Source organism: Populus euphratica, unplaced genomic scaffold, assembly GCF_000495115.2.
Source record: "Populus euphratica unplaced genomic scaffold, PopEup_1.0 scaffold537.1, whole genome shotgun sequence".
NCBI classification, from domain to species: domain Eukaryota; kingdom Viridiplantae; phylum Streptophyta; class Magnoliopsida; order Malpighiales; family Salicaceae; genus Populus; species Populus euphratica.
Genome location: NW_011500418.1, coordinates 69856 through 87578, shown reverse-complemented (window position 1 = coordinate 87578; position 17723 = coordinate 69856). Strand labels below are relative to the sequence as shown.

The following is a 17723-nucleotide window of genomic DNA, read 5'->3' as shown; positions in this document are numbered from 1 at the left end:
CTTATTTTTGTTTTAGTGTGTTTCAGGTTTTGTCAGTGTTCGTTATTTCAGGTGATATCTTCTATACTCTATCTTTCTACCTTAGAACATTGAGGACAATGTCTCGTTTTGGTTGGGGGGAGAGGGTAGTAGTTGATAAAAAAAAATTGTTTTTCATTTCATAAAGCATGTGCATAATTGTTGTTACTAGGATGGCAGAGTAAAGGAGTTCTTTTGTTAAAGTAACTCTTGAGACGCATCTTAGTAACCATTCTTAACAAGGTCTATTATAATACTTCCTGAAATATTCAGGTTTACAAACTCTCGTATTGTTACCACTTAATTCTGCTCATATACTTATTTAACATGTATTTTTAAACCTTAATTTACACACACACACTTTAACATATGATTGTGGGTTGCATATTGGATTATTACATTATTTATGTTCTTTTGTTAAAGGTAACAACTAAGGGAAAGGGATTGTATATAATTAAAAAAAAAACATGAAAAAAAAAGAAAAAAAAAAGAAAAAAAAGAAAAAAAAATGTAGATAATAAAAATGTAGATAAGTTTGATTTCGTAGCCTCCCTAACCTAAGCAATTAAGCCCGAAGGGGTGTTTTAACACCTAATACCCTAAAGTCAACTGACTTGGGAGCTATTAGCCCAACGCTTGTTACATGGGTTGAGGAGAAAAGCTTAAGGAAATCAAACATTGCACTATCTACATATCAGTATCTGCGACCCGAGTTACTAAGCTCGTAGGGGTGTCTTAACACCTAATACCCTAAGACCAACTGGTCTGGGAGTCATTAGCCGAAAGCTCGTTACATGGGTTAAAGATGCATGGTGTTTTTAAATTATATGTATATATATTTTTTAAAAAAAAAGAAAAAAAAAAGAAGACAAAAATAATAATCCCAACCCAAGGAAGTTAACCTTAAATATTAGAACAAAAATTTTGTTTTCTTCCAAGAAAAGCCCCATAATTATGTGTTAATATACTGAGCACAAAAGAAAGGTTTATGGATACATTGAGCACAAAAGAAAGGTTTATTAATATCTTGTTAAGAGGTATTGAGCAGATATATAAATTTAATGAGAGTTTGTTTATCTGGATAGACTAATGGAAGTTAAATGATGAATACCTTGCTTTGTGGAATATACAAATTGTTTTTCTATTTTACGCTTTCATTACTAGGGACTAGTAATAAGCTGGTTGAGGGGTGTGATTAGTACTTAAAAGTGCATTTTTATCATGGTTTTATATCATCATTTTGCACTTGAAGTATCAATAACTCCTTAACTAAAATATGTTTTATAATAATGTATCTAATAATATAAGATACCTATAATTTGTGGTAAATGTCTATTTTTAATGCAGGTCTATCACATAAATGAAAGGATTGATTGATGACTTGAAGAACTTAAATTGCATGGATAAAGAGATGGTCAAACTTAGAGAAGAGATGACGGTGCAATCCAAACCGGAACACTGCTCGGTAATTGGGTTATATCTGAAGCTACAGATCTCAGATTTAGGTCCAATTTATATTGATGGAAAGGTAAGACATAGGCCTACAACTTTCATATGGAGCCCAAGATCTAAAAAGGCCATTATCAAGTCCAAATTGTAGCAACAACAAAGAAGCCCGAATCTGCCTTCCAGCCCGAGCACTGTTCGGTATTTTGGCCATATCTGGAGTTCTAGATGTCCAAATAAGCTGAAGTTTTTACACAAGAAAGCTAAGACAATTGTCTACAACTTTTATGTTTGTAACTGGCTCCAATTTTGACGTTATCAATGACGTTTTGGGCAGACAAGAGAAGATAAGGATTGTCACCAAGTCAAAAGTTGGCCACCCACTTATCAATTAGTCATCAAATCACTAGTTCCCAATTTTGGCCTATAAAAGGAGGCATTTGCCATGCATTTAGGCATCTTGGTTTCCAGATCAAGATCATGCTCTTCCTTTCTCTCTTTGTATTTTTTGTAATGTTTATGCTTTACTTTCATTAATATCAAGTTTATGCCTTTCATTTCCTTTCCTTTACTTAGTTAACTTTTATGTTCTTATTTTGTTTATCTATTTTGCTTTCTTTCATTATGTCTAGCTAAGTTAGTTATGTCAAGGTGAAAAGGTTATACTAATGGTGTAAGAATAAGTATAATGCAAACTTAATATGGACTTTAATATAAGAATAAGTATAATGTAAACTTAATATGGACTTTAATGTTTGATACTAACATGTTTTATATTTGTTATCTTGTTTACTCTTTAATACTTTGCTTGTTAAATGATTAATCTTGATTTATGTTGTATAACACTTGGTACAACAAATGCTTGGCACTTTCATAGCCCATAATGTATGGTATAACCGACACCTGAGCTATGAAAGGAACTTGATTTGTTGTTAACATAAGTTATAATCATGAATGCTTGACGAAATTTACAAGTATTAGCATTAATTGAATAAGATGACTAATGTAATCATGTTAACAATATATAATCTGATTGGAACCTCCTTTGTGTGTGGTTTCCAATTCAATAATAAGAGTTTATACTATACTTGTTTGATATACCATTGGTGGAACCTCTAACCTTGACATTTGTTATTATTATTGTTTAATCTTTACATTAATTTTCCATCTCCAAGTTCTCATCATCTTCTTCTTCTTCTCTTTCTTTATTATTATTATTATTATTATTATTATTAGTATTATTATTATTATTGTTATTATTATTATTATTATTATTATTATTATTATTGTTATTATTATTATTGTTATTGTTATTGTTATTGTTGTTGTATTATTGTTATTTATAATTTGTACAAATAACTTCCCTGTGGTTCGACCCCGGTCTTGCTGGGTTATTTATTACTTCGACACTCCTACACTTGGGAGAAGACATCAATCTTTTAGTCGTGTCAGTATCCTATTTTATTATTTTGAAATATTTATTAAATCAATTGCGTGTATACCTTTTATTCATGTATATATTATTAATTTATATTTTCACATATAATTGAAAGATTCTTTTAATTAAAAATATTAATAGTAGTAGTATATATATATAATGTTACACGCAAATGTTTTAGTAATTATTATTTTTAAGATTTTAGAAAGATTTATCCTCCCTATTAATTATTATATTTTGAAAGATATTTCAATTCATGTCTCTAATTGTTTACTTGCAATAAATTATTTTATATGATTCTTAAATTATAAAAATTAATTTAATTTATCATTATTTGACAATCAAACTTATTTATTTAATAAAAAATAAATCTATTCATTTATGAATTATTCTAAACAATCTGTTAAAAAGTTAATTTATCATAAATTATTTAAATAACATAAGTGAAACACCTTATAACAAACTATTTTAATTGAGAAATCCTATATTAAATGGAGTTGGATAAGAATTAGTTATTTATAGTCTGTTTGGCTCTACGGCTGCGGCTGCGTTTTATTTAAAACGCAGTTGTAACTGTTTGGTTAAAGAAAAAAAAGGCATACTGTTCATTGGGTCTCATTTCTTTTCTGCGTTCGAAACGCAGTATTTGAAAAGTAAGAATTCCTTGCACTTAAAAATAGTGAACAGTGCAATTCTCTTAAACTATTCACTTTGCATTGCGTGGACATTTTTTTTTGTGTATTAATTTTTTTAACATGTTTTCTTAAAAAAATAGTTTAGAGTGAATTTTATACATGATAATATTTTATTTAATTTTATTACACTCTAAAAAATTGTGGAATCTTGTTGGATATATTTAATAGCAATAGTTAAATTCATAATATTTAAATTAAAAATTATCAATATTAATATTAATATATATTTTTTAAATTATTTTATAATCTTAATTTTAAAAGCATTCTAAATCAAACGCATTAAATTACTTTTTCTTCAACTTCAATTTCAATCACAATTTTAACCAAATACCTATTTTTTCAAACCAACCTCAACTAAAAGTATTTTTTATAAAACAACTTTTTTCAAACCACAACCACAACAGCTACCGCAATACCAAACACATTTTTAACCCATTTAAAAACACAGCCCAAAGTAAATAAAATTGTTTTTACAATTCATTTTAGTTCCTAAACGTTTTCAAAAAGTTAGATAAATATGAATTGATAAATAAAATATGAATTGAGTATAATATCTATTTATGAAATAAATATATAAAAAATAGATAGTTATTAAAATATTAAATATACATGTCAAACACTACCTATAAAGCTTTTCCATTATTAAAAGTGCTGCTAAGGTCATGTCAAGTGGTGTTTTTTTTTAAAAAATTATTTATTTGAATAGCATATTGTTTAATCTCATGTATATAGCCAATAATCTTATTTTTCTAAATCACATTAAATATCAATGCTACGTATGATTTAAAAATATTAAATTATGACATTAAATGTATCTATACTAAATAATCTCTAGTGATTATTATGATTGTATGTATAAATTATTCATGATATCTTTTGTGTTTAGAAATCATGTATATAATGTTTTAATTATGTGTTTATTATTATTAAATGATTTTATATAATGTATTTTGGTCTAGAGTAAACCACTGATAATTTTATATTTCTTTCTAATATTTATATTATTTAATAAATTTGTATGGCCAACCAACCAAAGCAATAGTAATTGGTCCAGGGCCTTGGCTATGACAAATCATAGTTTACGACTATGGTTGCATGGAAGGCTTTTATTTAATTATTTTTTTTTTGTTAAAAAGAAAATTTTAAACTTCATTACTAATTTGTTTAAGAGGGTTTTGAGGGATATGGAAGGGAAATGTGAGTTTAAGATCCTCCATCTTTGTTTGACTTTCAATGCTCATACAAGAAAAGGTGAGGGATAGGAGGGTTCAAATCCCTCAACTAATTAAAAATATTAATACCCTGAATTGGGATGTTAAGGGGGTTAAAATTATTATAAAATATTCTTAACTTAAAATAAAAATATTACTTTCATTAATTAAGGATTTTTCTTATAATTTATTAATTAATCTTATTTTTCAAATTTTTTTTATTTTCATTCTCTTTGCATATCCAAACAAGATAAAGGTTGATTTTCAACCATCATGCCTTCTTATACTTACCATTACTAAACCCTAACCCTTTTACATGGATGCTAATTTAATTTTATTGTAATTAAAATAGATATTTGTCAAAAACAACAATAATTCAAATTTTGTAAAAAAATATGTATTCTATTAGGTGATTTTTTTATTCATTATTTTTTTTTATAAAAATATATATTTTTTAATTAGTAACTTGTTTTTTGAATAAAAAACTAAAGGCAATTAAATACATATTCATAAAAAATTTAATCATTTGAATTAAGAAGGAAAAATATAACTTTTCAATCAAGACTTCATTTCCTTGTTCATTTAATTTTTTTTTGGTGAAAACATGATTTTCTTTTTATAAAAATCATTGTTTTTTAAAAAAGAAGGATCTAAAAAACTAGTTTCATTCAAAAATAAAACAATCATGACTCAATTATATGTATGCAATAGAGGAATAGATAAAATATTAATTATTCTAAAACAATTAAAAATAAACTAAATAAAATAAATAATTTATTCTCATGTAATATTCATAAGCGTATTGTTTCATAATTTTTTTAGTTTAGGTACATATATATAATAATTCACATAGTAATTGATAATATTATCATAAAAAATATAATCCTATTTGAAAAATATGGCAAAATTAAATAATAGTTTAAGTATTTTGTTTATAGTTAATTTTACTTAAAATAAAAAAGTAAGGTTTATGTAAAAGTCAAAAGAGATATAAAAGAAGGCTAGGTGTTAGGGCTAGAAAGATGGGCTTGTGTGCCTAGTACAAAAATTAAGCCCTTGTGCGCCCATACCGGTAATGTCATGCCACCGTCCCTTGCCTCCATATCTTAAAGGGTGAATGATGAAGTCCCACCCTAATAAAATGGACAATGAATGGTTTTTTATGATAAATGAAATATCATTATCTAATTTAAATTTAGCCATTAAAATCAAGTGTTGGATTTTTAGATTTAAAAAACTTATTTTTAATTTATTTTTGCCTAAAAACATTTAAAAATAGCATGCTAGGGTTAATGGAAAAGGCAAAATAAAAAAATAAAAACTAATTTATTAAGCTTTTCTCTCCTAATTTTGCAACATCAAAAGAATAGTCAAATGAAATGTTAAAATAACTTTTTTTTATCAAAGAAAAACAATTCCTATATATCAATCAAAAAAGCAAAAAAAATTAAAATGGATTATTTAAATCTTCATTCTTTCATCATCAAAACGTTTTTTAAAAAATAAAAGTATTAATATTAAATATATTTAAATACAAACGGATTGTTAAAATAATTTTTCTTTATATGAATGCACATAAGGAAAAAAAAAACTATATTTAGCCTAATTAATAAGCTATATCAAAAATTTGACTTTTCTAAATAATTTGTTTTCTTATAAACATAAAGTATATATATTAAAGAATTTCAAATTCAATATTAAAAAGATATTATGTTATCTTTTTAAGTTAAAATATTTAAATCAAAATTTTTTTATCCTACATCGAAAAAATATAATTTTTTTTCTTATAAACATAGAGCATATATATAAAAGGGCTTCAAATTTCACATTTAAAAAATAATTTTTTTTTAGGAATATAGAGTGTATATATATATATATATATACTAAAGGGTTTCAAATCTCATTTTAAAAAATTAAAATATTTTTTTAATATTTATATAGTAAGTGTTAAAAAATATTAATAACCAACTAAAAAATATAAAAAAGAGAGAGATATAAAAGAAAAACTACATTTAAAAAAGAAAAATAAAAAAATAACATCGGGTTTCATCCAGATTTGTTCGGGTCATGAGTTAACTAACAAAAAATTTATTATAAATTATTTAAATAACATACAATGAAACACCTTATAATAAACTTACCTAATTAAAAAATCCTACATTAAATGGAATTAGATATGAATTAGTTATTTAGCCAATTTAAAAACAAAGCCCAAAACACTTGTGGAGTAAATAAAAATTTTGCTACGTTTTAAAAAAAGTTATTTTAATTTATTTTTTTCTAAATAAATCTATTCTTGAAAATTTTTTCCTTTGGTAGCATAAAACATAGTTGTTATTATTTAATAAATTTTTATGTCAAACCAACCAACACAATAGTAACATGTTGGTACTAGGGCCTTGGCTATGTCAAATCATAATTTAAGACCATGGTTGAATGTTTTTTTGGTTTATTTTAATCCTTAATTGTTTTTATTTTTATAACTTTCATCTTAAATTGTATCTCGTAAACAATTTTAGTTAATTTGATTCTGGAATTTTCTAAAACTGTACATACATGATTTTATGTAAATAAATGCAAATGTCAACGTATAAACAATTTTAACATAATTTAAAAAAATAAAATTAAAAAAAAATATTTGATAAAAAAACTCTTTTCATTATTTCAAGTAAACTCTAGTTGAATATTGTTTTAGATGTACCAAAACTTATTTAAACTAAGGGTTATTTGAACAATAGTTTAAGATCTTCTTTTAAAAAAAGTTTAAATATATTATATTTATCTATTAATTTTTATAAAATAAAAATTATTTCCACTGAAAAAAATTACTCTACATAGAAAATAAAATAGTTTAGATGTCCCTTGTTAAATATATATATATATATATATATATATATATATATATATATAAAATATTTTTTTAAATTATTTATAAGTTTTCCTAAAAACTCTTGCTTTATACCCTAAGCGAGGATTATGGTTATGGGTGTGAGCTTAAGGAAAAAGTGAAGGAATGGTGTTAAGAAAATCAAAAGTTAATAACGTATATTAAAAGCTAGTTGGGTTGGAATCTTGAAGCAGAAGAAGAGAAATGGAAAACACAAAAACTGATGTAAATGAAAAAGAAGAGAGTGTAGTGTTGGAAATTCCACTAGGAGACGCAGCAGACACTTTCAACTTAGAGAAAGCAGTGTGCAGCCATGGCTTATTCATGATGTCTCCCAACCTTTGGGACCCTCTCTCCCTAACATTCTCGCGACCTTTGCGTCTCTCTCTATCTGATTCTGATCCTCAAGTTTCCACTCCCACTACTTCACTCTTTGTCTCCATCTCTCACCCTCCTCACCTCCCTCGCTCTCTCAGCGTCCGCGTTTATGGCACGCGTTTTCTCTCTCCAAAGCACCAAGAATCACTGGTGGCTCAGGTGGTGAGGATGCTGAGGTTGTCGGAAACAGATGAAAGGAATGCAAGAGAGTTTAGAAAGATGGCAGAGGCGGAAAATAATTCTTGGTTGACAGGTTTTGGTGGGAGAGTGTTTAGGTCTCCCACTTTGTTTGAGGATATGGTCAAGTGCATTCTTCTTTGTAATTGCCAGTAATACTCTCCTCTCCACTCTATCTTTTCTTTTATTAACGAAAGTCGAGTCCTTTTTCTCCATGTCTTTGGCATGCCTTGGCTTTGTTTGATAAAATGTCCCTGAGAATAATATGATGGTGTCTTCTCTCTCTCTCTCTCTCTCTCTCTCTCTTGAACAGATGGCCAAGGACTTTGAGCATGGCTAGAGCACTTTGTGAGTTACAGTGTGAACTGCAGTGTAAATCATCTGGTGTGTTTGTTGCTCAAGCTGTGAATGCGACTGTCAAGAATAAATGTAATGACACTGCTCATAATTTTATTCCGAACACTTCTGCTGGTAAAGAGTCCAAGAGAAATATCAGAGAATCTAAAGTTTCAAAAAACTTAGCAAGCAAGATTGTGGAAACAGGAACCCTCTTGGAAGCTGATGCTAACTTGAAAACAGATAGTGCCCATATTGGAAGAGAAACTCTGGAGAGTGTAGAAAATGATTCATGTGCAAGATGCATTTCATGTCATGGGTCTGATTCCTGTGCGCCTGATAGTCTTCAATCTCAGCATGGAATACAACCTGGTGTGAACAAGATGATTTGTAATTTCCCCAGTCCAAGAGAACTAGCAAATCTTGATGAAAGTTTTCTGGCCAAGCGCTGCAATCTTGGCTACCGAGCAATTCGAATCATAAAACTTGCTCAGAGTATTGTAGAAGGGAGGATTCCGCTAAGAGAAATTGAAGAAGGTTGTGCTAATGGAGCAAGCTCTTCTTGCTATAACAAGTTGGCTGATCAGTTTAGACAGATAGATGGATTTGGTCCTTTCACATGCGCAAATGTGCTTATGTGCTTGGGATTTTATCATATCATTCCAACTGATTCTGAGACAGTGAGACATCTAAAACAGGTCAGCTTTTGTTTCTACCCCAATGCTCTGTCAACTGTTGAAGATATGCTTCCAATGTCCCATAGCTGTCAATACAGGTGCATGCCAAAAAATCCACCATTCAAACAGTTCAAAGGGATGTTGAAGAGATATATGGAAACTATGCGCCCTTCCAGTTCCTAGCATACTGGTAATTATGGAGTGTGCTGAAGTTTTAATTATTCCATGCCAATATCTTACCCACGTGAATTTCTATGTTCAGGGCTGAGTTATGGCACTTCTATGAGAAAAGATTTGGGAAGCTAAGTGAAATACCAATATCTGATTATAAACTTATTACCGCCAGCAATATGAGAAGTAAAGGTGGTCATAAAAATAAGAGGACTAAAAGATGCTAATGGAAAGCGCCCTTACCTTAAGTTAATTAAGAAAGTAGGTCAAAATTTGTGCTTGTTTTTTGTGCTAATGTAAGAGTGTTATGTGCTTGTTGACTTTCACATCTTTATGTATGACCACACAACTAATGCATATTGTGGCTCTTTGAAAATTTTTCTGTCACCCCATTCAAATAATGTCATCTGATTTGTGATAGTTCTTGTTTAGTTTTCCAGTACTGTAATATTTGTTCTTCATCAATGTGCTTCTTGTGCCCAATGATTTTATACTGCTCTATTGATGCTTATTGTTCATTAATGTAGTTTGCATCATCCCCATGATATATACTTCGATATGACAAGCACCCATCCAATAAAAAATACAGCAACGAAGATCCAACCAACTCCATGGAAGGATGCTATTGTTTTGTATTTTTGTTGAAAATTTGTCTCTCTCTTAGACTTTTGGGAATTAAGGATTATTAGCTGCAGATATATCTGTGACAATGGTAAACATGTACCAGGATGGTATTTACTAAGTGCAGAAGCAAAGTCCAATTCACACCCATTAGAACATGCATTCTACTTACAGCCCTGGAGTACGAGGAAGATGAAAGAGTTCAACATTGCCGTTGACACCAGCCAGCTGCAAGATGCTCTCAAGCTCTTTAACCACCTCATTCATTGTTGGCCTATTGGCTGCCAATTCTTTGACACGCCCAATTGCCAGATCAATAAACTTTTCTACACCTGTCACTGGTGTGCACAGACTAAGAGTGGGATCAAGGATGTATGAATCTTTTGTCTTCTGGTTATCCATTGGTATCTTCACCTCTCTCACAACAAAATACCCATGTTCTATTGGTTTTTGACCGGTAACTAACTCCAATATTTCCACTCCAAAGCTTTAAAACATTGCTTTTCTAGTCAACTGTCCGGTCATGAAATATTCAGGATCCATGTAGCCCTGCACCTTACATGACTTGAACTCCGGGTCTTGACTGAAAATGCAGGAGCGGTAGCATGAGAACATCTCATTTATGCTAAATCTTGAAGCATACATATTATAAAATAAAATTATATAAAATTCATAACATTTCATAAACTTTCAAAAAATTCTTCAAATCCAATAAAATCAAATAATAATCCATAATATTTATTACAAAATTAAAATCCAAACTTTCACAAAAACAATGTAATAGTGGAGCATTTTAAGATATTAAACAAGTTTATAAGATAGAAGCTTCAAGAAAACAAAATATACAAACAAAGTAGCAGAAACTTTTAATTAAAAATCAACCTACTAATTGAAGTTATGAACTTGAAATAATATTAAAATGAAGAGGTGAATTCAATTTATTCAGTGAGGGAATAACAATTAATATACATTATAGATATTTATGAGTATATGCCATCAGTTAAGATAATATAGAAGTAAAAGAACTTAAATAAATATATATATATACATACATATTAAGCATAATAGTGTATGGTAATGAAATACATGGCAGATATCAAAATAAAGCTACAAACTCAAATAACAAACAAAACTTAAGATTCCGGTAACAGATAAGATTTGTAGCCTCAATCATTATGGGAGAATCAGTTGTCATAGGCCAATGTCTCTTTTATCAGCTAAGTATACAGAATAATATATGTACATAGATTAATTACTCTCTGTTAGTATGAAGTTTTTAACAAATATACTCGTATAATTATCAAAGTAAGAAATGTTGTATTGAATAGTATTTATTTTAATAGAATACGAGTGAAAATTTAACAATACATAAATACTCATAAAAATAACCAACATATACACATATTTATTCAAGAATTAACCAATTGAACTCTTCATATAATAAACATATATATATATTATTTATATTACATGCATATTAAATATTATTTTATTCATCCGTAAAATGAAGCAAAAGACAAACAAATGCAGAACCAGAGATTACTGAGAATTATTAGTAGAAATGTCAATATAACGTATAATAGATACAAAAAATACTCACAAAAAAATCAAAGAAAACAATATAAAAAATTAACACTCTAAAATTAGAGATCAAAATGTAATTATAAAGCCAAATTAATTTACCCAATTGATTCCAAAAATACCTTAAACTAGTCAAATTTAACAAATCCTATTAAACTTTACTGTGGGGTCAACCAAACAACTTAAATGACCAACTAGTTGGTCGCCACCACACAAGCCATTCAATTGACTGATTTAGACCAACTGGTTGACCGACAATGTTAAGCCAACCAGTTAACTAGTTTATCAAGATTTTAGAATCCTGATTTATTAGTCTTCAAATCTAAAGATCTAAAAATAATTGACTTGTTATTTTTAAACCTATAATTCCAATCATCTAATCAATTTGTTTTAAGTCAAATAACATCCTAAAATATCAATTAAATCTCTTAAGTTATACAAACATCAAATCATAATACAATTCTCCAATATTTTTTTAATTCATCAACAATCAAATTGCTAATAAAAAACAATAAAAAAAAATACTTAGTTGTTTCTTCAACCCTTCTTGAAACTTAAAAATTTAAATTTAAAACTGCAATCCTTGTATTTTTAAGCGAAGTCATGGTAGAGGAAAGAAAAAAGAAGAAGAGAGGAAAAACAATTATCTGGCAACCTTTTCTTTAAATACCTAAATTAATTTGAGCGGGGGTTCGGGCTGAATTGTAGGTTTTAGCTTGTTGGGACAGCAAATGGATAGTGAAGAAAATACAACCAGTCACATTTTATATTAGTGCGTTACGATATTCAATAAACTTTAGCCTTTAGTCTTTAGAGCTTCTATAAATTTGTTTAATCTTGACTTGTTTTGACGTCATTAATAACTCTTGTTTGACAAGATAATTTAGACTGCTAGCTAGCTAGCACGTGCATTATCACTGGCTTATGTTCTACTGACATTCATCCTGCAAACTTGGGGGAAAAAAGATGGGCTCCGTTATTAATATTTCGAGGCAGCTGGGAACTTGGTCCTGAAAAGACTGCCATTTTCAAATTCTCTTGTTTAGATCGAAACTGTATCCATCGTTTCAGGAGTAAAGATTTAAAAAATACTAACCAGTGACCCTTCGACTCCAGTACAAACCTGGCCTTCAGCATTGTCCAAAGATTTCGATAGACCAAAATCAGTAACTTTTGTGTATGATTGGTGGATTGGCAAGCTCATGCAAATAAGCAATATCTCTAGCTGAATCGAGTGCTATTCTAAGTCTCTTCACCCAACTTAACTGGAAGACCGACTTCACTGCAGGATATTATCGAATGAGAAGCTGAGAACCTGCGACGTTCCCAAAGAAACTTCATTTCTAAGATGGCCAACCTGCATCTACACATGAGATACTCCCCAATTTACTTTTCAACTTTGTCACTGATATGTTACTGTAAGTTTTATTCTGTTGTTGTTGGAATTGCACTGTATGCTGATGTGATTAGGTTATGCAGTTTTGTTGTCTTCAGTGTTTTATGGATAATAATAAATATTCTGTAAAGAATGCAACTTGATTCAATTTTCATGAAAAGCACAATTGAGGTCTCAACAAGTACTTTCTTTTGTTGTAAGAAATGTGAAGATACCTGAAAAACACAACCTGTTAGACTACAATTTTTAATTCAACTTACTCTTGACTGATAACAGAAATCTAAAAAGGCTGACTAGATTCTTGTGATGAACCCTTGAAAGAAGCTCAAGCACAGTTTTGAACTCAAGACTACCCTGCGATGATCTCTTTTAATGCCAACTAGCACACCAGTGGGAAGAGTTCCTTTGTAAACCTGAGAACACATTGCAAATTGAGTGCAAAGAAAGAGGTAAAAAAAAAAAACATAGAGAGGATTGTCATTAATGTTGAGTGCACAGTTACAGTTTGGACTCTGAATTTGTTGCGTACGCAATTTTCTGTCGGTGTAGAAGATGAAGAATGTGGCTGTTGGGAAACTTTGCAGCATTCTGATGATTGCATCTTCTTACAAACGGAATACCATGAAGCCTGAAAAGTGAAGACAGTTGCACAGCATTATATTTGAATTGATACAATGATGATAGACACCGGATCCTATATATATGTTTTTATATTTTTCATTTGCTCATAGTTTTTTAGTTTTTAGGGAAAAAAAAAACACAAATGAAGTGACACAATTCTTCTAATATTATTGCTATCAATATTGTTGAAAAAAATAAATCATTTTGAGACCTTGTGTTTGCATTATCGAAAAATTAAACTGTGTAAATAATTTGACAAATTCTACCCTATGTTTGTTTCATTTAGATAATTCAATTCAACTTCCATCAATTTTTAACAAACATCCATATCTTATGGGGAAAATATTAGTCAAATGGCACACAATGTTTTACTAAAATGCTCTGCGATAATAATAATTATAAAAACAAACATTTTTAAAATTTTACAATTCTTTTTCTTAATAAAACATATGTAGGATATCATTTTTTGAAAATGACTTCTTTTAAATTTTTGAAAATGATTTTCTTATTTAGGGTAAGATATTTTAGTCAAAATTTTCTATCATGTTACTTTGTTTTCACTAAATAGATGACTAGCACTCCATTTTGAGTTGTCTTAGAGTTTTCCTAATGTAAAAAAAATGTTTAGGCAATAATAACTTGACCAAACCTAGATTAACTTATTCAACAAGTAACTTATGATATAAGATTGAGATAACTCAATATAAAAAAAATTAAAAAAAATCACAAAACTCAAGGCCTAAAATTCTAATATCAAAGAATGAAATTGACAAAAAAAATCAATTTAAAAAAAGTAATGTTAAAGAAAAAACTCCAGATAAATATGGGTTAACTTGATTAACTTGTAACCCGTGATATGAGATTAGAAAAAAAAAATTAAAAAAAAACTAGCAAAAAAAACAGAGTTAAATAAAAAAATATTGAAAAAAAAACTCGACTTGACTTGACTATCTTGCATTTGAGATAACTGAATAGAAAAAAAAAGAAAAGACATAAAGCTCAAGGATCAATAACATAATGTCAAATAATAAAATAAAAAAGGAAATCAATTTCATAAAAAAATTCAAAAAAAAAATATTCGAGTTAACTTAACTAACCCATAACCTATGATATAAAATCGAGGTAAACTCAAAAAAAGGCAAGTGAAGCAAAGAACAATACTCAAGACCTAATAATCTAATATTGAATAATTAAATTAAAAAAATATCAATTTTTAATAAAGGATCTAAAAAAAAAACTTAAACTTAGCAAATATTTAAACTATTGACCCAAGACACAAGACGAAGATTAGTTTAGCAACACCAGGTATTGATGTTGCCTCTACTGACAGTGGCCACTAGCTATGCGTGTAGCAAAACTTGGCTCACCAGCCACATTGATAGATATACTGCCTCTACTTTTTCTTTTTCTTTTTAATTTCTAGCATATTCAAAAAATCTAGCCAAATTTTACCAAAATAGTAGCTAAAAGGATTTTATTTTTAAATCATGAGAAAAAATTACTTTTGGGAAAAATACTTTTCAAAAATAAAATTAATTTGTAATTATCTCCAACAAAAATTCAAACATGTAATCAACAACCTTAATTATTTAATAAATGCTCTGATATTAGTGTTAGGTTTCTTAAAAGGCATACAAGCAAAACAGATGGTAAATTTAAAATTTTTGAAGAGTTTCAAGGATCCATTTGGACACATCTAGAATTTTTTTAATGTTTATATAAAGATTAATTGAAGATAAGATGTTCTTTTATGCTTCAAATAATTGCTTCAAGGTTGGGTTATTGCAAACCACAAGTTATCTAAATGTTTGGCCTCTAATAGTAATCCATATGAATTATCCATAAGAAATCTCTTAAACTCTTTTAGGAGAGATGAATTCTTATACCTTTGAGTATTAGCTCTTTTATTTTATGTTTAGGTATTTATGCATTAAACACTACTCTCAAAAAATAAAAGACACAACTTTCTATTTATAGAGAAACCTAAAAAACTTTATAAATAAAAAATATTAATTTTTTCCTTAAATAATATCACATATAGTGTTTTAGACCAATTTTAGAAATTTATTCTTCCAAGTCATTTATTGTTTCTAAATCTAGAATTGTAATCCCCTGTGTTAATTATATTTTAGTTCTTAATTTCTAAAACTTATTTACAATTAAGTCACACTTGATTAACAATTGTCATTTTAATTTATAACTAATGGTTCTTATATATGTGACCTATTAGGTTTCCTAATAATTTTGGTGAAATATAAATCATAATCCTAAATAAAATAAGGTTAAATAAATTAAACAATTTAATTTGTTATCAATTCAATAATTGATTGACTTATTTTTGAAGATCAAGTAAAATGTTTAACAACCTGTTATGTTTCTTTAAATATTAAAAAATATATAAGTGGTTTGACTTAACATTTTAGTGATGAGTTTCTCAATGTAACTACTATCACTTAATCAATAATGTTATGATTTAGACATTATAACATAGAGTATCTCTACTTTGTTAAATCATTTTAATTCTCAACACTATTATTAACAATTAGAGGAAAATAACGCTTTTAAGGAAAGGGGAAAAAAAAATCTTTGGAATTCAAATGGAGGAAAGAACAAATAAAAAAGAAAAGAAAGAGAAGAAAAAATGGTCGCCGACACTATTAATGGGAAAATTAGTTGCCTCTCGCCATCTCTATTGGATGTTGCCATCAAGTTGTTTTTGGAGACACCAAGGAAGACAACTTTTGGAGATTGAAGGACGTCGTATATGCCACCACAATGTTGTAGGTCCTCCGACATGCGAGTGTGTGTTTTCCACATGCAAGCTTTTTTTTCCCTTTCCATTAATTTTAGTCTTTAAATGTATAAGAACCCATCAATTAATTTCAAATTTTAATCTACCTAGGTCCAAACCCTTTTCTTTTAATTTAGTCTCAAATTATCTAATAACTCTTCAATTTAAATCATAATTTCACGCATCCCAAAGCCTGATGAAGGTCCAACCAGGGAGAGAGAAAAGAACAAGGTAAAAAAAAAGATAGTCAACTGATCGAGTGAGCACATTGTGATCGTGCACATCACTCAAGTGCACGGGTTGACCAAGAGTACTTCGATATGTTTTTATCTCAAATTATAATAAGAAAATATGTCATACTAATTTATTTCTGAAAGTTAACTCATGTTTTTATCTATCATCAAAGTTACCTTTGGCCCATCAAATCAACATTATTATATCAGGCAAACTTACATTATGTTGATTTAAAACTCAAACTATGCAAATAATTAGGGTGACGGGGGTTCAAGATTGATTTGCTTGGCCAAACTTAGTGATAATTCAAAGAGTTCCTCACTGCTTGCTTTTTTTTAGTGAAATTGAATTTCACCTAGTTCTTCTTTTACCATATAGGAGATTACGACTAATGATTACAAAAGAAAAATTATAAAGATTTTAATAACACCTAATTTGTGCCTAATCTAATCTTAAATTGATGTGATATATTTTTCTGTTACGTAATCTAATCTTAAATTATAAAGACTTTACTAACACCTCTAATCTTTAAAAATTGCATCTAATTTTAAAAATGCACCTGATCTCAAAATTTGATCATCGCTTCTAGCTCTGACCTTTCTAAACCTAATTTTTTTTCTTAGTTCTATTTAGAAGAACTTTAGAACATAGTTTTGGTGTTTGCCAGATTAGTTTGTTAGGTTTCATTTATACACAGCCAAACACACACTTCTACTCTTAAGTTTAATTGATTAATAAGTCCTCATGGGAAGGTTGTCATATGCAAAGCTCATTGCCATACTTAACGACTCGTGGCTATATGGTGAGTTTTAGACAATCATCTAGGACACTAGATCCATTTTCATTGGTCAGCATTTACACCAAAATCACTTTTCTTGATAAGGCCTTCCCTATATAATACGCTATAATCAGAGATGAGCTACTAGGAATTGTTGGAGAGGTATATGCTAACATTGATTCTAGTGTATTGTGACATGATTAAAAGATTGATGTCTTCTTCTAAGTGCAGGAGTGTCGAAGTAATAAATAACTCGGCAAGACTGGT

General features: G+C 28.7%; 1 protein-coding gene across 5 annotated transcripts; it reads left to right on the top strand.

Moving 5' to 3' along the window:
• Positions 1-7766: 7766 nt before the first annotated feature.
• LOC105114550 (uncharacterized) lies at positions 7767-13716 on the top strand. Of its 5 annotated transcripts, none has more exons than XM_011011124.1 (5): positions 7767-8402; positions 8564-9284; positions 9350-9453; positions 12925-13054; positions 13354-13716. In XM_011011124.1, exons 1-4 carry the CDS (start codon positions 7900-7902, stop codon positions 13007-13009), a joined length of 1413 nt encoding a protein of 470 aa, XP_011009426.1. In that variant the 5' UTR covers positions 7767-7899; the 3' UTR covers positions 13010-13054; positions 13354-13716. The 5 variants fall into 5 exon arrangements, with proteins under 5 accessions (XP_011009426.1, XP_011009425.1, XP_011009422.1 ...); XM_011011123.1 differs by having other exon boundaries at positions 13309-13716; XM_011011120.1 differs by lacking the exons at positions 12925-13054; positions 13354-13716 and adding exons at positions 9526-9682; positions 9736-9956 and having other exon boundaries at positions 7770-8402.
• The last annotated feature ends 4007 nt before the right edge of the window (positions 13717-17723 follow it).

Bases quoted from the DNA above. Each gene is read 5' to 3' on its own strand.
- LOC105114550 (XM_011011120.1), top strand. From the start codon at position 7,900: ATGGAAAACACAAAAACTGATGTAAATGAAAAAGAAGAGAGTGTAGTG. The intron at 8,403-8,563 runs GTAATACTCTCC...TCTCTTGAACAG, and splicing joins ATTCTTCTTTGTAATTGCCA to ATGGCCAAGGACTTTGAGCA. The intron at 9,285-9,349 runs GTCAGCTTTTGT...AATGTCCCATAG, and splicing joins CAGTGAGACATCTAAAACAG to CTGTCAATACAGGTGCATGC.